This window comes from Platalea leucorodia (assembly GCF_965183815.1).
Source record: "Platalea leucorodia genome assembly, chromosome: 9".
Classification (NCBI taxonomy): domain Eukaryota; kingdom Metazoa; phylum Chordata; class Aves; order Pelecaniformes; family Threskiornithidae; genus Platalea; species Platalea leucorodia.
The window spans coordinates 5,281,342-5,306,235 of record NC_138831.1 but is presented as its reverse complement, the minus strand read 5'-3'; the positions used below and the strand labels follow the sequence as shown (position 1 = coordinate 5,306,235).

Below are 24,894 nucleotides of genomic sequence, written 5' to 3'. Positions count from 1 at the left end.
AATGTGTTTCCTTATAGAAATTTCTTTCCGTTGTCAGGAGAGATGGAAATACAAAAATGTCATTTATCATATTCCACAAACTCGGTAGACGCTCAAACCGGAAAGCTCCAGCCACACCAGAAATAGGAATAGCTCTGTATAATAACATAAAATAATGTGCCGAGCCTTATCGCCGGTGCGCAAAGTACCGGCAAATCCTTTCCTAAGGACAGTGGAAGTGCTGTAAATGGGTGCAGGGCTCTACAACCTCTTTTGAAGGGAGTTCTGGGCCAACTTTCCAATTATGAGCAATAAAATGATGGAAAATCACCATTTATGATGCAGGGCCGTATAGGACCTGGACACACAGCAAGGCTCTTGGCAGCAGCACTATGCACCAGGCTGTACAACGGAGCTGTAGGCAATTCAGGAGCAGAACAAGGCTTTTATTTACTCAACAAGCGCAATAAACATTAATGTTCCCGTCAGCACAGCTCTCTGGAGGACAGTTTGCCTTCCAGCCCACGGCTGCCTTGGAAAGCTCGGCCATTATCCCATCCCTGAAGCAGGAACACGATCCAGGCTGCGATTCCCCGCTCCGGTCCTAGAAAATCAACCTGGTAGAGGCTCACCGTGCAGCTGAGAGTTAACAAGCCGTCTTGATAAATCCAAGCTATTTATACCAGCCCTGGCACTGTAGTGACAAGCAAAAACAACGCAGCAAAGTCACTCCAATAAGTTCTTTATGGGTAAAAGTCCAGAATTTTTTTTTTAAGTGAAAGCTTTATTTCTGCGGGATTTGATTAGGAAACCAGATGTATACATCAAGAAAGCCATTATTTTGACACCTCTGAGCTCCAGGCTGCCTTTAATACTAAAGTCAAAAGAGCACAAAGGGGAATGTGAGTAGTTCTCCTAATCTATCCATGAATTTATATCAACCTTATTTCTACAGTGGTTTAGTGCTTGTGGAGTATCTTCAGAACCAGCAACCAAATATTTCAACCAGGCTGAAATTGTTTTGAATTAAAGGAGGAAAAAATAGGCAAGTAAGCGTGCCCATTTTCCATTCCTGAAGAGGCAGGATACCGAAGCACAAGGAAAAAAATTCCAGTAAAACCATATTTGAGAATCTTTCTCCGGGGAGTGTTTAGATGACGGGTTATTTTTGTCATACTTCTAACGGGTGAAATTAAATCGTTCTGCGTTTCTGCGAGAGGTATTTACATGGGAGACCGCACAGCCTCTGGACGTGAAGTCAATGGGGAGCCACCAGGCCCAGCCCCGGGCGGCCATGTCGGCCGGGCCTGCCCTGGGCCTGCAGGGCCCTGTCCCCCCCCGGGCTCTCCCCACAGCGAGGGGGCACAGGGGGACGCTCCCCCCGAGCGAGGTTTATCCGTCTCTCTCCATTTTCCTCCTCCCTGCAGGGGATCGTGGCAGCATGGCCGCCACGGGGTAGGAGAGGCCGTCAGCCCCGGGGCCATGCTGAGGCCTGGGTGAAAAACCATGAATTTTAACATCTGGAATATCAAGGAGATGTTGAGCACGCCGACAGCCACCGGGTGAGCTTGGGCCGCTGGTGGGGAGGAAAGATCCTGAGGAAATTGCCTATAAAATGAAACACTTTGGGTGTTTGATAGCGATGGGGTGAAACACATGTAGAATTGCTCTATGGTTAACTACGGTCTGGTTAATGATGGTTAATTAGCCGGCTCCGTGATCCTGCTTGTGCCTGCATTGCTCCCAGCCTGCCGGGCACCGCGATAGATCCACCATTGCCGGGAATTTAAAAACCAGCATCGGCTGAAAGCTGTGCTCTGGTTTATTCAGGGTTTATTCGGGGAAGTCCTGTGGCCTATCTACGTCTAATTAGGTAAGTTAAATGTTCCCTCTCGCCTTGTGCAGAGGGTAGATAAAATGAATGGTGATTTGCAATAATTGTTATGCATTATGTAACTCTAAAATTATTCCATATCCTGCATTTATACGCACGGCTTCATTTTTTCCCAGCAGAAGTCAAAGAGCAGCTAGAGCTCCCCACATCTACGATAGATAGTGAAACAGCAAACACCGCTCGGATGTAAACATCTGGAGAGCAAATACGTAAGACAGGCTGCATTTTTTTACAGCAGAGCATCACCTTTTGCATCGCATGGCTCAAAAACAAAGCAAGATTTATCCCTTGTTTGACTCTGGAGAAGCTAATTGATGAATTTGGTCCTCTGAGCCTCTGTTTAGTTAAATAACCCACTTACTTACATAACTAACTGTTGTTCAAATTCACAGTTTTAGTCATACTGTCTCTTTGCCCTGATGTTACCGCAACGATGGATGATAATGAAAACATAATAGTAGTTTCCTTGCCCATTATAAAAATACTTGTCTTATATATATGAATTAATTGAATTTTGCAGAGATGCAGGGGTCGAAGGGGAGCCAATTCGGGGAAAAACATGTTTATATCTGTCATGGGTTTGTCTTTATAAATATGCATTGCGTAATTCTATTGTCTTCTTGCTACCTGCAGGTTTTTTTTTTTAATTTTGTTTTCAAGGAGTTACTTCTAAGTAGTCTGAAAATCTGTGACTTTCATTCGGGACAGAGACTGAGCAGGGGAAATTTAGAGAATATACATAAAATATATATTTTTTTTTTTATATACGTATAAATCATTCTGTGGAGTTGTGCAATAGGGAAGGAAATAAGTGGGAGAAGTACAGGTGCCTGTTTGGAAAGGGATCATTTGAATTCCTTCCTCTTCCAAAGTATCCTGTCAGCTACAAAGTCTTCCCTTTGAACTCATTTATTAATGCAGGAAGAAAATACAGACAAGATTTTAACACCCACTCCTCAGCATTCCACGTTTTTTGCAAGTGAGTTCAAAAGGGTCAAATAGGGCATAAAACGTTACTGAAAAATGCAGCTGGGTTTTTGGGGGAGTGAAGAAGGTGGGGGGAAGTTCTCAGGAGGTGAACTAACTTTTCCTAACAGAAAAAAAAAAAGTTACTCATAGGAGTGTGTGCATGTGTGTGCGTATTTGAAATAGGGGGAAAGGTGTTGATTACTTTTTCCTGGCTCACTTCTGTTACTAGAAACCTTTCTCACCACAGCAGGGTATGCTGTACAATCCCCTAAATACTGTCTTTCAGGGAGCTTTAAAAATGAAACATAAAATCAGCATATAATCTAGGCAGGGTATGAATCATGCTGTGAGTTCTTTGCAAGTTTGAGTCAGGGTGTTACTTCTGAGAGCAGCTGCCACCAGGTCCCTAAGAAATGCAGAGCTCCAGAGACACAGTATCCTCATGGCAGCGGTTCTGCAGAAGCCCAAGATTGCTCTGGGTTTTATTCGTTATCTATCTGTCAGACACACATGTGCTTCTCTGTAAGCGCTAGCAGCCGGAGAAATAGGGTGGGGGAAACAAAGTCCCTGTTTTACCTGTTTTTATCTATGAATATTGACATAATAGAGATCCTAGAAAAGCAGGAGAAGGCAGATTATCTAGTTGGACATTGTAATATCAGGGTGCCAATTATTTAAGAAGGTGGGAGGTGGTCACGTGGATAGAATGACAGCTGGACAGTGGAGAAAACAGACTCAATTTAAGTGTATCGACAAACGACACAATTTTTGTGGATTGAAATGCCAAACCTAATCAGGGAAAGCACCGCGTTAGAACGGCGCTGCTGCCTGCCCAGGCAGAAGGGCAGGCAAAGAAAGATTGCCGAGGATGTGAGAACAGCAGCCGCAAAAGCAGTGATGCTTCAATCAGCCTCTATCGACTGGATAAACGTCGCTGGGGCGTGATGCTGAAAGTACATTTTCAGGCACCATAAACATTCCCTGCCTCGGCCGAGGAACTCCCGGGGGAAGAGAGGCGTCTTGCCCTGGCCCCGAGCTGAGCACAAGACCCGCGTTCGGGGCATTACTCTTGTAGTGCTACCCTAAGAGTGACAGGAGTGAAGTGCGGTCAACCTCTCTGCAGGAGCAACAGAAGCCAAAAAATCCTCTACGGTGTAATTTCAGAAAAGACATTGATGTAGTAACAAGGAAGCTCATTAAAAAGAAATTAAACTGGACCACCAAAAGGGTTAAATGCTTGCCTGAGGCACAGAGATTATTTAGAGCTCGTGTTGAAGCTCAGAACAAATGCGTACCAGCTATCAGATCAGATGCGAGAAGGACCAGTACCCGACTGGTATGGTACAGACGACTACTGAAAATGATTAGGCATCCTTCAAGAACTTCAAAGACAATAAAAAATAGAAGAATAGAAACCAATATATTAAGATTTTAAATTGAAGTTACCAGAACTTTCGTATTCCATGAGAAAACTTGCTAAAGGCATAAAAGCTACTAATATACCTCCTTCCAAAAACATCAGAAGCAGAAAGCCTGCCAGAGAGTGTGTAAGGCCAATATATGATGAAAATATCAAAGCGGCATTCAAAAGAGATGCTGTAAGTTAAGGCCTACTCGGGCCACTACTCTCTATGGCTTATTTCTGCTGTTGAGAAAAGACTTCCAAATTTAATAACCTCATTCAATCCATTATCCCATGAAATTCCATCCCACATAGCAGGGCCACATATTTTGAAGTTGCGTTAAGGTCCCAGAATAAGCAGAAAATGAAGGAGACCACCAGGACAAAGAGCGAGAGAGCAGCTGTAAAAATCCCAAGCCTTGGAGGAATGAGAAACTGGGGCTGGAAGTGCAGGCTGGAAGGTGGCTTCAGATTGGCAGGGGGCCAAAACCCCTGTCTCCAGATGTCTAATTCTTAATATGGTCAGGGATACGTTTTGTGTAAGTAAACAAGGCTGCTCCGTGGAAATCTCTCAGCACCCCTCCTAAGGAAAAGGCCCTGTGAGTCCCTGCGACCGGCAACCAGCTCGGGACAAAGGGCTAACACGGTTTCCAAGGTGAGGAACGCCTGGGCAGTGTTGAATCACAGCCGAATGAATAATGGAGTGGCTCATAGAAAGTAAAAATGACCTTGAGGAATTAAAACAAGACCAGAAGGACTCTGAGCCTGAAATCTGGAAACTGGAGGCAGTGTTTGAGCTGAATAACCAAGAGGGATTTTGTTGTGGTTAACGCATTAGGGCCAGTGCCAAAATCTGTTTGTAGAAATTCCTTTTAGGATACGGCGCAAATGATTTGCAGCAAGCAGGTCATGCTGTTCCAGAGGACAGAAAGCAGAATAATAATTTTATGCCGTGGCCGTTCCCAGCGAAGAGATGGCAAATGGCTGGAACTGGATAATAGTAATAACAGTAATAACAGCTAAAACTCCTTGATTTAAACTCCTCCAGGCCCCTGGATGCTGACGTTCCTCTGCACCCAAAGCTGACGCTGATCCTTGCTCATTTGCTGAACACATTGGCAGGCAGCAAACAGTGATGAGGAGAGCAGCATAGCAGAGCCAGAGGCAGTTCCTACAGACACCGAGTAAAGCCAGGAGGAAGAGCAGGTGCCCAGGACCTTCCAGAATTTCAGTTGGCTTTGTTGTGATGCAGCCCTGGTCGCTAAATGAGGAGGAGCAGAAAGGGCTGGGAGATTTTCTGGAGGGGAATCAGGAGAAGAGGAACTTTATGGCACTGGTCCTACTCAAGATTACTACAAGGGGAAAAAGCTCGCTTCTTTGGGAAAGAGGCTTTATTGCACTTTGAAGAAATGTGTTGGGAAGGTGTAAGTGAGCTTCACCCACGGTGCTTGGGAAGAAGAGGGATGTTGGCATAGGTTCCGTGGGAATGATAGAACCAAATAAAATCACTGAACAGCAGCACTGAAGATAAATGTTATTTTGCAAATTGTAGAAGCCTCGGTTTGCTTTTCCAACTGACTCCTAAACCTTGGTGTTGGCACATAAGGATGGATCCAAACAACAGAGTAAAAATTACCGATTTTAAAAAAAGACCGATAAGGCCTATGACAATTTATAGTTATGAATTTTTAGCTTGTCAATGTCCCTGGAAACATCTAGGAAACACAAGAAGAGGGTATTTATTTCATGCTGTGTTTCTCTTGGTGTGTTTTTTCTGACAGCTGTTTGGGGGCAAGGCAGAACCTTTAAATGAAAGCTGAAAATTTGCATGTGGTTGTGCTGAAATATTTGGAAGTGTGAATTGGAACTTAGAAAAATGAAAGAGGCTCCCAAAAGATCTAACTTCTCCCATGAAGGGGGAATTCCCACTGATAAGAGGGAAACCGAGACTGCGAAGAACTAGCTGACTCCCCAGATATGCAGAGGGCTGCAGATTTTTTAGCTCACGCTCATATTACAGAAAGGGTTGGGGTTGCCAATATTGCAACACCTTGCATAAAGTTAGGTGGGAAAAAGAAACCCTTCCATCGGTCAGCAGAGGATGATTGAGCATTTTTTTTGAGCTGACAAGAACTTAGAGTGGCATTTGTCTTATGTATTTGAAGCTGGTCTTGCTTTGGACACACATGGTGGTGCAAGTACCATAGGAACGTTATGGGCACCAACGCATGAACGACTCGGGGAATGGCTCGTGTTAGCAGAAAGCTAAAAGTTCTCCTGAGATAAACTATTGCATCACCTAGGAGGGACTTCTAACCGGGATTAAATATCTAGGATGTTTCCTCGCTGTTTATAAGGAAGGGTTTATATTTAGGATGGAGCACGTGTCCCAGCAGCTCAGGCATCCTGAAGGGAATGGCCAGGCGGTTAAAAGAGCTGTGGTTGTCTGATCTCGCCATCAGGGATAGGCCTGGGCCAAGTGTGGCCAGGCTGCCGTCTTGCCCAGATGGTCTTGTTAGTAAATTAATTGCTGGCAGTGTTAAGCAAGGGGGACAGAAATCCATTGCTCAGGGGAATGAGTGTACTCAAAAGAGACATCTGTTCCTAAAAGTGCCATTGTTCCTAAACCAGCCACTGAGGCAGTGGACTTAAGGCAGGAAAATCAGGCTCCAGAGCAGCCGAGAGCCAACTTTGGTTATAGAGTCAGTGCAGAGTGAGCCGGGAAAGTCACCTGGCTCGTAAAGTCCTCTCAGCTCAATACTCCTTAAAATACCGGGGATAAAACTCTTTGTTACAGGAATCTTGTGCTTCAGGCATTAAGTAGGGTGAAGGTACTGAGAAAATGAGCAGGTTATGGGATGTGATATTCACCACTTGGACCAGACACTTTCAAAGGGGCTTTGACAGGGCAGTAAAGCACTTAGGGATTATAAAAACCCTTCCTTAAACTAAGGGCGGGCTTTTTTGGCTAGAAGACAGGAGGATTTAGAAAACTGGTGCAGGAGATGTGGTACTCGCATTGCAAGCAGGGGTTCTCCCCGTGTGGGGTCTTGGCAGCCCGTGTGAGTGCATCTCTGCCTGACATGCTGGCCGTAGGTTAAGAAAATTTATGTTTTTTTAACAAGGCTTAGCTGAGATGGAAACAAGAAACTGTGCTAGTGAAAGTTGTATTCAGGTTTCTTTCTTAGTAGGTTTGGGGTCTGCAGGCAGATCAAGGGAGAAGTTTTAAAGTCAGACAGATTTATCAGGCTTTTTTGAGAATCCAGAAACCCATACCTCATCTATTTTTGCCTGCGGCTCAGTGTACTCAGTGAGCTTAAAGCCAAAAGTATTAATATGATATTGTCACTGACACCACTATATAATGAAGAGGGAGACTGAGCAGTTCAACTACTGCTACTAAATCCCTTCCCTGTTGTGTGTATGATGTTTGGGCTCCTTCCAAAACTGGGGATTAACCGAACACGTCACTGCCGATAAATGTTGGGGGGATCATCTTTTGTTATACACATGAATTACTCTCCTGTTCTTTCTCCTTTACTTACATGACTTGACACAGAAGGAAAACCTTGCGCAAGAGTCTCTCTCATTAATTTTGATCTCTAATTCCCAGTTCCAATGGCAGCAATACATCTCTCCCTTTTGATAGCTTAAAAAACAGCAAGAACTGAGAGTATAAACCTGGCCCAGCTTTTCTTAAGTTTGAACCTAGCCTACGCACTCCATCAGACTTTGTGGACGTGGAGCAATGGGATAGTGATCATGTGAAAAATGAAAAAAGTCTGGATCTTTGCTAGCAAAAAATTTAAGCCAGCCTCCGACGCAAAGAGAAGCAGTGCAGCTGTGTGGGGAAACCCTTGTCTGAGGAAGCTGGTACCGTGCCACAATCCTAGTCCATAAAGCGGCAGAAGCCGTGCCTCTGAAGAGGAGTAGAAACAGAGCATAAAGTCAAGGCTGGCTGGAAAGGGTTTATTTGGGCGATGCTCGGGGCAAAAGAGAACCTTTGAGTAGCACGTTCTTATGTTTGAAATATTTCTAACAATTCAGATCAATATGTCCAGCCATATGCTACCTATTTATCTGTTGTTCCAGTGTGTCAGACTTCAGGCGTCTGGAAAATAAATGCCCAAGAAATGCCAACTATCAGTCAGAAAGGTTTACTCTGTTGGAACCGCCTTCCAAGCCAAGCAGCATCTGAGTTACAACAGAAATTATTATCCAGAGTAGTGAAAAGGGAGAGACCCAGCCCTTGCTGGGAGCAACCCCCAAGGTGCCCTTAAAGTAGGACTGACCGACGGGGCAGGTAGGGTGAACTGAGTTAGCTGGTCAGTCCTGGTTTTGTCCTTCTGTCTGCAGGACGTGCTGGAGAAACACCGTCACCCCTGCAAGGGGAAGGCAGAGCTACCACGCCGCGTTCTTATGCATGCGGCAGTTTAGGATAAGCCAGTTGGCTTTGCATAGCAAAACCACGCTGTTAAACATTATCCAGTTGTAGGGACGGTACCCTCGTGAGGGGAGAGTGAAATGAACACGTTGGGGTGGGCCACGCTTCAGCGGTTCCAGCAGGTCGCGTAGGGAATTCTGTTTGCCTTTTTAATTGCTCGAGACTCATTCACAAACCGTTCTGCCCCATTTCAGGCCTAATAAGTTTTCCATCCGGAGCAGTGCTCCTAGCGACTACTCGAGTTTGAGCGATTCTCAGCTGCTCTTCGGTTCCCAGTTCTGCCCGGAGAACGTACAGTTGGCAGCGGCGCCGCTGGAGCTGGGCACGCAGCTGGGACAGCACAACTCCCAGGACGTGAGTCTCGCTCTCGTTCAGCCCTGTGCAGGCACGCAGCCACCATTCAAAGTTAATGGAAAATACTGAAATCAGGTGGTAACATTTGGAAACGTTAACAACTGCTGAAATCAAGTTATCTTCTTGATAAATATAAATGTTTACTGTGACTAGACAAAACAGCAGCCTGGTCGGCTGAAAACCTAGTATTTATAACAGATTACTAACAATTACTATTGGGATAGGTATTTTCTTTAATGACATTTTTAATTACTAAAATAATATGAAATTATTCTCAAGATACTGTCTTTAGACCACCTAGCTAAGGCAGAATATTCCATCTATTCCTTCTTTGAACAATACTGCGCTTCTCTTCATTAGCTTTCTGCAAGGGTGACCGAGGTATTCAGTATTTACTTTCATTGACTAAAATTACCTTGCTGTATTGTTGTTATGGCAGGTGCTTGAATGATTTTGGCTGAAGAGCTTCTGCGCTCAAAATCTTTCTCCTACAGCGCGTGGTTTCTGATGTTACCAGCCTCACTAAAATAGTTCCTGCGCTGCTAACAGAGAGCACTAGGTCCAGATAAAGACATTTGAGAGCAAGGATTAGGAAAGAGCAGCGGTGCCAGCTCAGTGGCCCTAGGCTGCCCTTCAGTTCCAGATCCTATCTGCTTTCTTCCGCATTTTGCTGGAGATCTTGTCCGTTAACTGCAGTAGCTTTTCATCAGACATAAAGAAGGAAATTCACTATTCACGATGCAAGAAGACAATTTAATGGAATTTGCATTTTCTCATGTTTTAAGGAAAAAGCATTTCCATTTTTGTCACACAGTGTCTGGCAAGTCTGTAGAATGAAGAAGGTCTTTACAGCTTTCATATTAATACTAAATTTCTTGTTCTGAAATGTATATTGAAGCATGTGAAAAACTCATCTACAGTCTGGGGATGTTGCTAGTTGGCAGCAAAATGATGTCATCCACAAGGAACTTCAATAGGATTTTCTTTAGATCGGTGTACGGGGAGCTCCCACTGGTGTCTTTAACTTTTCCATAATTCCAAGAACACGGGAATTAGTTTATAGTCCCTGTGTTGAGCATACAGAAAAAAAAATCTGCACACCTGATGATCACAACCAACTGAAAATCCTCATGATGAGAGAAAAGCCCGAGTCAGGAGGAATTTGGACTAGATCTCAGTTCCACAGGGAGTTGATCTAAATAGGCACACTAAGTGAGCCATAATATGAAATTCTTAATCTCCTCGTCCAGTCCAATCTGTCACGTCCAATCACTGTGATCTCCATCTGCAAAGCACTTGGTATACAAATAGTTTTTGATAATTAATGTTCTGATTATTTTTGTACTTCAACATTTTTCTTTCTTTTGCGCAACAGAGCGAGCCCAGTATTTTTACCAAATACCAGACAAAACCACAGTTATTTGATGAAGATGCAAAAGAAAAAGGTTCACTTAATTTTGGTGCAGGAAGAGTGAAAAGCGTCTTGGAAAATTTTGAAGTGAATAAGAACAAAATAAAGGACAAATATGATCGGTATGTAGACATCCATTGCAAATTCTTTCTGTGCTTGTGGTTATCACTCCCTGCAGCTCATTCTTCCCCTCTTAAAAATCACACACGACAAGGCTGCATATTTCTCCAAGAAAAGTATATTTTCGGGTTTTAGATAATCTCTGATTGGAAAAAGTCACAGGATAAGAGAATAGGGTTTATTTGCAACGCGATTTATGTAACACACTCAGCCATAAGCCACAAGGAACAACAAAACTCTAACCTGAATTTACCTTTGTCCTTCTTTATCTAATCAGCAGGGGTTTTTTCTGTATTGATTCTCTGCAAAAGCCCATATTTCTCAGAATTTTATAGACTCTGTTGGGACTGATCAAAGGGACTCCGAGGACAGCTTTCACGTTTAGGCCAGATGAGGAGATTGCCAAGCATACTTGTGTGCAGTGGAAGATGCAATGAATTCACCTTTATAAACCTGCGCGTATCAACAGAATTTTACTTGTACACAAGATTTTTGTATCTCGTGCTTTTGGTAACAGACAAGTGCAATTTGCTAATGTAATTTGCATCTGCTCTTTGTCAGATGTTAAGAATTAAATGTATGTGTAGGTCCTAAAGGACTTTAAGGAACAAGCTAACCATTTCAAACTCAAAAATGAAAGATGGCAAACTCCCCAGTGCACCTATAAATAATTCTTAGTGCTGTACATTTTTTAATGTAACATCCAAAGTGATGCATTTTTGTTAAAAGGCTGCGTATCTCTTCCTCTTTTGCAATGGGCACTATGCTTCTGATAAGGCAAAATCTGATTCTCTAGTGCCTGTTAGAGAAGAGGAGGATTTTTGTAAGTGAATTATGAGAAATGAACAAATAGTTTTAAATGTTTAGGCAGAACTCTTAATTATCCTTTATTTCTTCTTTAAATGAATTATGCTCCTTCCTACACTCCAGATTCGCTCCCAGATTAGAAGCCTGTTTATAGCAATAGCTTCATTATCTTTACAAAGATAACATATAATTTATTCATTTGTACCCCCCACAAGTTTGACTAATAAAATGAATATCTTCCTTTCCGTAAGGCTAGAAAGATTTCAGAAGCCCTGCCTAATTCTCCTAACTAGACTCTACCTGGCCTCCACCTTTTTGATATTGTTGCAATTTGGATCACTAAATGATTGATTTAAAATGACTCGAATCTTCAGGGAGGAAATAGGTTATCATTTTGCTTAGCAACCATCCTTGCATTTTGGTTTGATAGGTTAATCATTAGTAGAGCCTGGTTCCTGATAGGCTCACTCAACTTAAAAGGATGGATAACAGAAACCACAGGCATAATCTCAGGAGAAAAGGATTTGCGGTGTTTGTTCTTACTGGCTTGGGCTTTGTTGATGCTGATGCTTTTCTCATATTTGTCCCACAGTTATTTTAGTCCAAATACAATACCCATGTATCCCAGCAACTGGCACGTCACCTCCGCCAAGGCTGGGTCCTTCCGGAGCAGATAGCGCGGTGGTAACGCCCCAGCAGCTAATGGACAGTTGTGTAAATGCCAACTAAAACTTTTGAGAGAGGCACAAATGCTAGGCCAAACATGGGAGAGTTAAAAAAAATAATTTCATGTATATGATATACCTGTGCATGCGTATATTTGTCGTCTTACTCTGTAGCAGAATCTGTGCTTTCCTAAAACAAGGTGACTGTGCTTACATTATGCGCTACACTATGCCTTGCAGTGTTTCATGTCTCAAGTTTACTGTGATCTTTCCAATTTCTGTCTATTTCAGAAACTTACTTGTCTGTTTTATACTTCTTGTTTGTTTGTTTTTTTCATTTTAGTGAGGTTTTAAGCTCCTTTATTTCCAGTATCAAAGACAAGCTTCAAGGGGTAAGTTAATTCAAGTTCAGAGTGCAGAATAATGAAGAGTTAGAAATGCTACAGAACATTCTCCTTCTCTCATTTACTGTGCTGATATTTGAATTATTACACTGTTTGTCTTGAGCGCTCAAATACTTTAAACCAACAGTTGTCAATCTTTTTGCATATCCCATTGTCTTTGTGGCCTGTCCTTGGGGTCAGGGTCTTTAGGGCCTTGCCTGAGAGCCAGCAGTGGAATTTCTCTGGGTGTCGGGAGCAAGAGCAGGCTGTAATGGCTGTCTGCAACTGTCACTTCTTTTTTCCTTCTGCCTGAAGAAAGTAGTCTACTCTCAGGAATAAGTCAATGTGGTCTCACTGTCCGAAGGCGAAGGTCTCTCCCCCAACACTTTTATAATTAGTTTGATTAATGTTATTATTAATGATTTTTTTTTACAGATTAGTATCTATCTCTATTTCAAAATCTGTTGATTTCTGCAACAGTTCATGGGCCTTTTGAGCCATTCCAGCTCTCGTTTGGGGTTGCAACCAACAGCCAGACAAATTGTTTCAAGCCACAGATAAATAACCATTTTTAGGCTGTTCCATTCCACGAGCTGCAGTCATTGTTCTGTGGCATTTGGGGCTGTGTTTTTGCAGACAGAGAAAGGGCAATGTATTAATCTTCTCATTTACCTTTGTGTTTGCAGCTGCAAACATGCTTGGACAAGTTTGGAGAAATGTTCGATTCAGGAAACAAATCCATTTTGGTTCACCTGGAAACCATTTCCACGACACGTAAGTCCTTTCTGCATTTCTGTTAACAGCAGAGGGCACAGTCAAACTGCTGAATGTCAGCGTGTGGTCTCCGGGCTGGGGTGAACTAGGCAAGTCATGCCACTCACAGCTGCTCTTCATAAGGGAGAAGAGCAAATAAGTTTATTCATGGTACGGACTTGTCTATGTTTCCATTCTTACTTGGTTATATTCTCCTTTTCTCTGCTCTCTTGTACTGTGTCAACGAACTTGGGTGTTGCGTGGTTAGATGTCATGCACACATAGATAAATGCACCTCTATTTTTTTGTGTTCTGCCTGGAGTTTGATCATTTTTAGACTGTATCTGGAGCACTAATGGAATACACAGTAAAAATAACTTAGATATTTATATCCTGAGTAACCAGTTTCAGTTTTTAGGGCTTTCTCAGATTTTCACATGTTAGTTTGAAGCCTTCCATCTCTCCTCGATGCTTGAAGTGATTATATTTTAGATATGAGCAAAACTAGTACTGCTCATTTCTTAAGTAAGAAGCACAGAGTGAAGCACACTATTGTCATGATAAAAAGATGACCTCCCAAAAAAGCCAATAATTTAAAATACTTTTGAACAGCTCCACCTCTGAAGTGGCTAGTCACAGCAGTCTTTACTGAGTGAAAGTGCTCCAGGGAAATTGTTTCTAATTTGGCTCAGATCTGAGCCTTTGCGAGTGCATTAATTTTTAATGCTGGCATTATTTTTTATCAACACCCTGTCAGGACTCTGCTCTGTGCTTGCCCTGCTCTGTGCAAGAACAAGAGGCCAGCTTCAATACACGCAAGAAACGTGAAGTGAGTTATACCTTGTGAGTTCAAGGTAGCAAACCTTCACAAAAGCACTATAATATTTACTGTGCGGTAAAATGAGGCCTCCACGAAGCACAGCTTTGACAGATAGCCTTTAAGTCAACACAGCCCTCTCAGGCAAAAAGAGTGGAGTGTAATGCATTCCGCACAAGGCTGTGATAGCCTGTACGTTTGAAATACCAACCTTGTTATACTAAGAACACTCCCTTGCGGTGCTTGGCAAGTGCTCTTGGAGGGACCTTAATGTAAGCAAGAATCTGTCTTCTTTGGCCAGCACAAAAAGCTTCCCATTACGCATTTGCTCATCTCCTAATTGCTTCAGTGCCTCAACTTGTCCACTCTGCAGCAGGACTTTGCCAGATTTCGTATACCTCTTGCACAGAAATTGTTGTCATGGCACTGAAAATCAAATCTATTGTTCACGATTCCCCCTCTTCATTCCATACCATTTACTCAGCTGTCCTGTTTCTTCTCCGTACCCATTTTAAATAAATGTGCCTTGAATGAAATGAGAAACCTCCCAGAGGTGCCTGCTGCTAGATTTTCAAAGCAATTGAAAAGAAAAATTGGCACTTTCTGTAATGTATCATGCTGCAGAATGTTGAATATATAATGAAAATCATCGCACGCTCCACAATGTTGTTCTTTTTCTATTTCTGGGAGGTTCATCTGTCACTGGTTAATTGCTGATAAACACTGCCATTTGACTGGTATCACAGTGATGGATAATTAAGTTCCCACTAAATAAATACCTGCACTGGTGCCTTGAAAGGTCCCAACTGAGGCAATTTCCTTGAAAAATTGGTATAAAATTCCTAAACTCAGGTGATAAAGAGCTAAATTTGGAGCTGATAAAGCACTGAATGCCAATGGCTGATGATACAGTACCTCGGGATGTGGATGACATGGTAGAGACATGTTAAATCGTTGGCAGTGGAGGATTTCACATGTAGGAGAGGAATGCAGGAGATGAAGAGGCTCTCTTCCAAGAGAGAAGTAGTACAGCAGGACATTCAAACAGCTCTGAAAAGCAAAGAAAGGTGGAACTCGCAATCAAGTCTGTCTTCATTAAAAGCATATAAGGAATATCGCAGGCTTCATTTATAGCAGCGGGTAGCAAGCACATTTGGCACAGTCTGCATAGCCACTGGGCGAGAACACAACAGAAAATATTTTTCAAAATATATTTCCAAAGCATTTCCAAAGGCTGTTGGGCTGGCATGCTCTATGCAGTAAGATAAAAAATTGTTCTCTTTTGAGTGCTTGTCCATATGTGCTTGCACACAGTGGATAGAGCTGTGTCTGGCACTGGCGATGCGACAACGTTTGCCTGAGCAGCTTCCACAGAGGCACAGCTGCTCTATTCCTTGCTCGCATGGCGGTGTGCTGTGCACAGAGATGTAAAGAGGCAAGCAGACCCTATGGCCTCAGTCCTTCCACCTGATATAGAGTTTTTCTGTTTGCCTTGCCCGCTCATCATTTGCTCTTTCCTTCTGGTTTCATCTCCTGTAACTCATTTCTTTTTATATTTTTCTCATTTTCGTTTACATACCCACACTTCTATCAAAACTTTCTATTTTTTTATACAAATCCTGATTTTCACAGCTCAGCCCTCTCTGAACTGCTTTGCTTTTCTGGTATCTGCTAGTTCCAGCTGTGACAACTCATAAAGGCCATATCCTCCGCACCACCTTGACTTCATTGCAAATGAGAAGCGTGTCCCCAGCCAGCACACCGCAGGCAATCCTCTGGCTCTCCTGCCAGCAAGGGTGACAAAAAAATGTGCAACGTGTCCCTTACAGAGGTATGAGGTGATGCAATTCTCTGACAAAATCCAGTGCCTGGTGGGCAGTTTTCAAACATGACTCGCTTTAAGACTCCGCAGGCCCAGTAGTTGCTGGCAAGGTTTCTAGGGGAATTCACTGTGTTTATAATGGTGCGATGTGAGCTTCTTTACTGTCAACAGCATGGTCCGGACTGGGACACCCAGGCAGTCCTTTTACGTTCTGCGTTTGTAGCGATTGAAAAGTCAAAAGGTTTAAAACTGAGAAAAGAAATGCCTTTCTGCTAAGTAGCCACGCGGTGACTGGCAATGAAAGTTGTCGAGATGAGGGATTTAACCAGACTCCAAAACACCTCGGCATGGATGGCGAGAGGATGCGTGGTTGTGGCGGTGAATACTTAAACCCCTCAGCATCGCACGCCAGGGCTTCGGGCGCTGCCTGCCATAGAGCAGGCTGAGATCGGGGGGCAGCTCATCCCACAGCCCCCCGACGCAGATGTCTTCTGCCGTGCTGCGGAAGGGGACGCAGGCTAAGCAGCCACAAACCTGCCAGCTGACAACGCGGGGTATGTCCGAGCAGGATGCAGCCGGGACAGCCCAAACGTTTCACCAGCTTCGTTACCGCCTAGGGAGAAAACGCCGCGTTCTGCTGAGCATCATAGCCGTCTTCCCTGCTCGTGTCTCACCGGGTTTATACCACCTTCTAGTTCCCCTACTGAACCCGGGCGCGGGGGAACCAGCCTCCCTCCAAAGTGTTATTTAAAGCCTCTCCACTGTCAGTGCCAATCTCAGGACGAGTTGCACAGATGATGATAGATAGGCATCAGAAGCAGTTGCTGTTTAATATTCCCAGGCTGGGAGGCTGACGCTCCCTCCCTCGGCTGCTCAGACTGTAGTTTTCAGCTGTTGGGAGTGCAGCTGCACCCGAGTGCAGGCCGATTTGCGGGGAACCCTCTGCAGCACAGGGCGGCAGACCTACCCCGAGGTCCTACAGCCTTTTATCTCATGCCAGATTTCACATTCCATATGTTATTAATGTAAACCAGTAGCATCCAAAGACAATGGTACAGCAAATCAAAACACAGTGATGTTCCAGGTTGGAAAAAACTGTTTTGTTTGGAATAAAATACCTGAAGGAAGGCACAAGTCTGTGCATGAGCCAGCCATTAACCGAGTAAAGATTTTCCCTCTATGATCAAGTTATTCAATAACTATCTTCTGCGGGGTTTGTTTGAAGAAAACTTTCTCTGAAGCAGCCGTTCTTGATAATTTTCAAAGACAAGAGACTTGACTAACAGGGTCCTTGATCTGATCTCGTTTGGCCATCTCGATGCCTATTTTTCTAAGTCTAGATTAATGCTCATTTTTATTTTGTTTAATAGTGTTTGACAAGTCTGAACACTCCTCTGGTATGGAAGCCAGAGAGGGAAGGAGAGTGCCCCTCCTCCGTACCAAGGGTTTTTTTTCTGCAGAATACTCCTACACATACAAATGAAATGCGTTCAAAAGACTGGCTGTTGGTTTCTTGCCTGCAGCACGCTGTGCTGAGTCAAACGTATGTGCAGATCACAAGCCCAGTGGATGCAGTGCTATTTTTAGGCTGAGGATACCATGTTGTAGAAGAACAGACAGACTAGGGAAATCAGAAAGTTGTAAAAATAATTCTGAACTAAAATTAAGTGTATAGGGAAGAGCGACGAGCCAAGGTGAGCTTGCTGATGCTGGCCTTCCTATATCCTCACTATGTAGAGATGGAAGGTGATGAAGTGACATGAAAGGAGTTTTCTCCTTCAGTCATTGCTGCTTTCTTCCTCTTTATAGGCCTGCAGGCCAGGAGGGGGCTGGCAGGCTCCCCAAAACCTGCTCTCGGATTGCAGGTAGCCCTTAGCTCTAACCAGGGAGACGCAAAGTCTAAAAGGCCCACTCAAACATGCACTCCACTGTTATAAACCCATTCTGCAAGCCACGGCTTTCCCCCGGTGATTTGTAAAAAAAAGTCTAAATCTGTCAGAGCAAAAGGCTAAAAGCTTAAGAACGGCAGCGAGAGAGCAGGGACAACCAAATTGCCTGCAACAGCAGAGGGCTTATTAGTTGAAATACGTGCAGATAATCCTCAGAAATCAGCCACGCTCCTACGGAGAACAAGGCAAAGCCCTGTGGTGATGGGCATCCTGAAAAAACAGAGAAATTGCCGCCGAGCCTCGCGCCGGGAGGTGGTTTAACTCGAGGTGCGTGAGGAAGACGCACGAACGAGGCAACTGCAGGGTTCCTTCTCCCCAATGACAGCAGCGTGCACTGTGCCCAGGCATCGCTCCTTCAGAGGAAGGTAAATAAAGATAAAAATAGAGCCTGGCACAGGGGTTCCCTGCTGCCGGGAGGCAGCTCTCGGCGAGCGCCCCGGCCCTCGAGCGGCAGCCTTGCCACACCTGAGCAGCACCTCCGGCCCCGCGCCACCAAGCACCTCTGGTTTGCGTGGCTGAACAAGCCAAACGCTTTCAATCTCCTTTCATAAGAGAAGATTATCACCTAAGCACTTAATTATCTTGTAGCTTTTCTCTGCACGTGTCCTAGTTCAATCTCTTTTTTTTTTTTTTCCTTGCATATAGACGGCTAGGACTGCGCAAGGGCTTCCAGCCACCCCGGGGTGCACGGCAGTTCCCGTCAGCCAGAGCCTGCGCCCCACCGCACGCCACGCTGCCCTGTCTCACCCGTAGCCCCTGGTGCTGGCATTCGCGTCTTTCTGTCTCCTGCTAATTACCTAAATGCCTGCTGGCTTTTGCACCCAGGTGACTACAGCAGATTTTAAGCAGGTCTTGAGGAGCACCTTCCAGAGCCGCCTTGTCCCTTCATGCCACCCCTCTCAAAAGCTGATGTTCTGCCTTTAATTGAGGCTTATCCACTTAATTTTTCTCAGCTTCTTTCATATTACATGACAACTTCCACTGAAAAGCTTTGTTTGAATCTACAGAGAGGCCACTGCGTTGCCTTTGTCTAAGAAGTCCTGAAGGAGGCTGGAGCCGGGGGGGGTCGGTCTCTTCTCCCCAGGAACAAGCGATGGGACGAGAGGGAACGGCCTCAAGCTGCGCCAGGGCAGGTTTGGGTTGGATATCAGGAAAAATTTCTTCACCGAAAGGGCAGTCAGGCCCTGGCACAGGCTGCCCAGGGAAGGGGTTGAGTCCCCATCCCTGGAGGTATTTAAAAGCCAGGTAGATGTGGTGCTTAGGGACATGGTTCAGTGGTGGCCTTGGCAGTGCTGGGTTAACAGTTGGACTTGATGATCTTAAGGGTCTTTTCCAGCCTAAATAATTCTGTGATTCTAAGTCACCTGTCTTATCCTAGCGTATTACATTAGTCAGGCACAATCTGCCTTTTATAAAATCTTGTTCCATTTCATTCTATTTCCCTCCACGTCTTTGAGCACACTTTCCCTTAAGGTCTGTTCTAAAACCTTGCACGACATGAGAACAAACGAATAAGCCCGTAATTGCTCAGATCTCTTTCCTTTCTTCCTTCCCAAATGTACCTTTTTAAAATGTCCCTGTTTTTTTACAGAAACAAAGCCTGTACAATCACTTTCTGCTTGCCTCTCCCTAATAGTTTTTAACTCTTTGACCAATTCCACCTAGAGTTTGACAGCAGGGCACAGCTCACCGAGATAATTAAGTCCCTGCAAGCTTAATGAAAATAGCTGTGCAGGAGGAGGAGAGATCCTGAGCGCTCTGCAGCCTGCGAGCACACCTCTCCGGGGCGAGAGGTGCTGCACTGAAGAGCTGAGATAAATACTCCACGTGCAGGAACAGCTTCAGCCGGGCTCTCAGCTCCACCGACACCAAAGGCAATCAAACGCGTTGGATCTGTAGCAAAAGAGGATTAATTAATTGCAAAGCTCTTGTAGCCACTTGTTGGAACGTAGGCTTTATTCTGATTTTTCTCAGGCGCGCAGTGCCAGTCCAGGACTCCACAGTTTCACATATCCCGGCCCGTTGGCTTGGCAATGCTTTGTTTTAGCCGGAGCGCTCTGCCTCCTGTTTTGCTCCGACCGGCCCACGTTCCACCCCGGCCACGCCACCTGCACACGCCTTCCGCGCTGCTCACAGGAGAGACCAGGCGTGTGCAGCAAACAGCTCTCTCTCTCCGTCCTAATTTACAATTTTAAAGGAAGACTTCCATAAGATTGCTAAGGATTTTTCATCTCCACATGCGCTGCAAACTGCATTCCCGTGCTGTAGTGTATCAGGCACAGCAGTGGTTCACTCTAAGAATAATTGCACCTGCATGGGGGAGTTATATTATTGTCCACTCATAGAACAAAAATTCCTATTTTTTATCAGTTTTTCAACAAGCCTGACTGAAGCCAAGAGCATCTTGCTCCAATTTAAAACCCTTCCAGGGGGTCTGTGCCCCTACAGGACACCGCCAGGGCCCCCACTGCTTTCTAGCTGCAGCTGCCCAAGCGCTGGGCACAGCTGCGTGGTTCAGACGTCTTCTGGCCCCATCTCTACCTGTGTCCAGCAACTGGAAATCCCAGTTCTTCATAATCATAATTCCTCACTATCCCTTCAGGCAGCTTTCCTTCGGTTACCAGCCTCCCCTGCGCTTCTGTCACGGAGCCTCTGGTCGCACTTCTTAGCCGTGAACCTCTTGCACCTCCTTCCCGCTGTCGGCAATACTGGTCTTCCCATCACAGGTTCAAGCTCCCATTTACCATCAGCTGGCTACGGAAGAGGCTCAGTTACACTGGGGTGGCTCAGATATATTGGGGTCCCCCTCCCCTGGCCGTGCCTCTTGTGAAGTTGGCAGACAACTAAGCCTCAGCCTTCCTTGCACTGAGCCAACCAAGTTTTGCAGCTTCGCGTAGCCTTTCATCTCCAGCTGCCACATTAATAGAGCACGGTAAATGAGGTTTGGCCTATACTCAGCGTCTTATAAATTTCAAGTGCTTTGCATTAAACATCTACCCTATTGTTCATCGCTTGGAGCTCGGGGAGATCTCAGCGGGTGAATCACCACGGTTGCACAGCACAGTGAAGTATTTCATGCCAAGCCGTGGGGGAAGTAGCAATGGTATTGATAGTACTTTATTCACATTTACAAATGAAAGACCAAATGTGTTTTTTATTGATTACCCTGTTTAGTGCAAGATGCTCTTCAAAGTCACTGTGGCTCGGTGCTGAAAGCTCTGACAGATAAAAGCCAAACGGAGCAGGCGCTGCTGGAGATGGAGAGGAGGCTTGCAGCCGTAAGTGCAGAAATTAATCTTTTATTCCGAATCCTCATTCTGAATTTCTCCCGCTTTTTCAAAATATTAACTGAATATTAAATTGCCTTCGAATGGTGGATTATAAAGTAGACTTCTCGTGTTAGAATGAAGGGGAAAAGACATATTAAAATGCTAATTCTAGGCCAGATACTGACTGATGCTTACCCAAGCGCTGGTTAACAGTGCTGCAAGCTCTGATGAAACCCTGGTCAGTAAGAGGGCAGCCCAACAGTGCCCTGTCATGGTGGGCCACGATGGAGCGCCGCTTCCTCACGCTGGCACTTGCCTTCGCTGGAGGAGGTGGCGCAGCGGGTGCCTGCGAGGGGAGAGCACCTCGCAGAAGTGCAGTGCCTTGTCCCCTCAGCTGGACGGTTTCCCAGGGAGAGGGGAAAAAAAAAAAGGTCAAAAAAGAACAAGGGGATGTCAGAGACAAAAGAATGAACTTCAGAGACCTCCTGGACAGGTCTGGTTTCTCCAAAAGCCCTGCAGCAAGAATTGCTTTCGGCAAGGACGTGTCACGCCAGCGTGTGAGACGGCGGCGCTCCTGGGAGAGGGGGCACGCAGGGGGTGAGGGGTATGCCCCAATCCCAAACCTCTCACTTTTGTGGGACAGTTTGTGAATGCGTATTACACAGGGAGATACAAATTGCAGATCTTTGGGTCAATACCAAATTAAGGGGGTCTAACTGACACACGGTACCTAAAAGTTTCGTGTTTGAATACTATTATTGCACCTTTTAATGTGGTGTTTACTGCTTCTGCTCTGTTCCCTGTCTTCCCAGAAAGATGCAGAGATTTTGGATGTGAAATCCAGCATCCAGCTGCTGAAGGAGGGTCTGGAGTCGCTGCCAGCTCAGCTGAGTGATCAGCACCTGAAGCTATGTGAAAAACTAGGCTTCCCGAAGCTCCCTAACGCCTTAGCTGAGCTGCACACACTCATTTCCAGTGCCAGACTCCCCCCTCGCACAGCAGATAACTCTTCCCAGACCTCCCCTGGCCCATGCCAGGACTGCGTCCCGGGCGAGGAGAACGCGCACTGGTCGTGCTGCCGAGGCAGGGGGGTTCGCAGCTCCTTGGGTCGGCCTCAGCCCCCCTGCATGGCAGTGGGAGAGCAGCACGGAGACTCCCCTGTGAGGAACCGGGTCACCGGGAACGGCACACCTCAGGGTGACCTAAACACAGCTCCAGGAGGGAAAGTCAGCCCCACTGCTACAGAGGCGTGCGGCAGAGAAAACGCCTCTTTGCAGGAGGTGAAATATGGTTTGGAAACACAACGCTGTGCCAACCATCCTTGCGTGTGCTGCGCCAACAGTCACTTTTTGGGGGGCAGTCAGACGAAACACTGTCCTGTACCACAGGAGCTGCCTCTACCAACTCCACTGAGGAACGCGGTCAGGAGAGGCTCCAGAGGGTTTGAACCCGTGACACTGTCACAACAGAGGCAGCCTCAAGTTTGCCACCTTTCCGTACAAAAAGAGATGCCTGGGAGAAGAAACACTCATCCGTCCACGGACAGTGAGGTGGAGAACGCAGCTGTAGGGAACAAAGCAAAACAGAGGCCAGGGAGGATCCCCTGGAATAAAGCAAAGGGGAGGAAGAAAACGTGCCCCGCTCTGAGAAAAGGCGAGCTCTCTCGATGTGCTGACGGTGGGCTGAAGCAAAGGAAGGCAAATGGGATTATTGAGTTGGAAAGCTCCAGAAAAAATTGCTTTCCCAGGTACACGGTTGCTCTCGATTTAGGAAGCTCTAACCCGGTTTCTGCAGCTCCCAATCAGCAGATCCTCAGCAGCGCTCAGCCGAGGCTTACAAAGAGTTTCCCACCAGTGCCATGCTCCAATAAAAGCCTGCAACAACTTGCAGACAGAAGAAAGAGAAGTTTGGAAATTAAAAAAAGAGTGAACATTTCCAGTGTAAAAAGGAACCTCTGGGATTCCTCTCCCCAGGAGAATATATTTTCCCTGTGCAGCACAACAGGTGAAAAACAGATGAGCTGCTTCAGTCTCCGAAGCCCTGCAGCCTCCAAGAAACCACGTCCTGTCAATGCGCTGGCTCAGCAGAACACGGCCTGTTGCTCTTTAGTTTTTGATAGCGATTATTCCGATTGAAGGCTTTTGTTTCGTGTTCGGAGTCCTCAGCGCAGGCTGGGCCATCTCAGTCACAGTTTATTCCTCTAGGTGCGTTACCTGCTTAATCAGAGACAAAGCTGGTGCCTGGATGCTTCAAAGTGTTATTGCCCGCTTCGATATATTGCCAGGGACCACGTGAGATCTGACGGGAAGCCTTCCCGTAGCTTGGAAAGCTGATGGGATCTGTATTACTTTACCTCCCCGCTCCCGGCAGAGATGCCGTGGGCTCCAATTACCGCCGTATTTACGCAGCAGAGAAGCACCTGCGGAGCCTGCGGAGCCGTTCGGCGGGGAGGAGAGGGCTGGCAGAGCACCGACGCCCAGCACAATTACATTTAGCATTGAGATCTGCTTGAAACTTCTCAACTGGATAGATGTAATCATCTCTCTGTGGCCAGAGGCTTTACTCTGTTTCTCACTTGTAGTCTCTGTGTTGATTTGTATGTCTAAAAGTTCAGCGTTGTACCTCCGCAGGCAGTAGTAGCGTTGTTCCGGTTGATTTTGATAAGGTTCAGCTTTGTCCCAGGAATTGTTTGTGAGCTTTGGACAGGGACGAGTTTAGCTGAGGAAAACCAAATCCCAGCACCTCAGGTTCATCGATTATTGCATTTTTTTCTCCTTTTAGGCTGAAATTTCTTGGTTTCAGAAAATTCAGGAAATTTAGTTTCTACTTTATTTGTCCCTTGTAGCTCTTGGCTAATCAAGCAGTTCTCCAACATACACTTTTCAAGGGCAGCAGTTCTCAAACAGAAGCCAAAAATGTGATGTTCAGCCGCAGCAGATGAAGTCACTGATGGAGAGCTCTCATCCTTTAGAAAGCTGCACGTCTCCCATGAGCAGTCGCTCCAAAATTTTCAGCTCAGAAAGGACCAGCCCGCTCACCTCGTCTGGCGTATACGGCAGCGAGATGGCTGGGCAGCCCCTGTTCCCGCAGAGCAACTCATTCCGGGGTACCCGGCTGTGACTGTCGCCTTCCACAGCTTCAGATATTTGTATGACGTTTGATTTTTGACCTGAGATGTTACCAGCAAAAGAAGCGTTTCGGTGTTGATGAAGCAGGTCAATTGCCATGAATCCAACCAGTCCAGCTTTGTCCTCTCGTGGGGGAAGACTGGGATCTCTTTTTCCTGGCTTTAATAAACTCATTGTGGCTTCACAAAAGCCCGGTGTCTTCGCATTGTTTTTTTGGGAGAGGCGCGACCCTCTTTCAGCGGGTGAGCAGGCGGCTGCTCTCAGCTGTTTAATTCCCCTGGATCGTACAACTGGGAGGATTCGTTTTTTCAGCTCCTCTCTGATGTTTAAAGAAGGAAACCTCCCCCCTTCCAGTTTCACACCGGTTGGGTGAGGTTAATTAGCAAGGAGAAGGCGGCGGGGGCAGATGCGGGAGCCTTGGGACCCCCCCGGTCAGCGGAGGGGCCGGGTGACGGCTGCCGGCAGCAGCAGCCGGTCGTTTCGCGGTGCCCTCCTGTACCCGCTTCCCCAGCACAGCCTTTGCTGGGCAAAACCTGCTCCGTGGGGCTCGCCGCCCCCCGACTTTTGGGGTCGGTGGGGACAAGCGCAGCCCCCGGCCCGGACGCTCACCCCAGCTGCGCCCGCAGCGAGCTCGGCCGCGCATGGCTGAGCTTGGAGGGACCTCTGGAGGTGTCTGCCGCAAGCCCCTGTGCCGAGCCAGAGCAGGCCCCGCTCCCCGGCACCCCGAG

General features: G+C 46.0%; 1 protein-coding gene across 1 annotated transcript; it reads left to right on the top strand.

Moving 5' to 3' along the window:
• Positions 1 to 1,485: 1,485 nt before the first annotated feature.
• On the top strand, positions 1,486 to 23,173 carry IHO1 (interactor of HORMAD1 1; the record flags this gene model as incomplete). The annotated part of the gene is made up of 7 exons (XM_082321237.1): positions 1,486 to 1,541; positions 8,883 to 9,042; positions 10,418 to 10,575; positions 12,389 to 12,437; positions 13,115 to 13,202; positions 20,944 to 21,047; positions 21,851 to 23,173. 7 exons carry the CDS (start codon positions 1,486 to 1,488, stop codon positions 23,171 to 23,173), a joined length of 1,938 nt encoding a protein of 645 aa, XP_082177363.1.
• Positions 23,174 to 24,894: the final 1,721 nt, after the last annotated feature.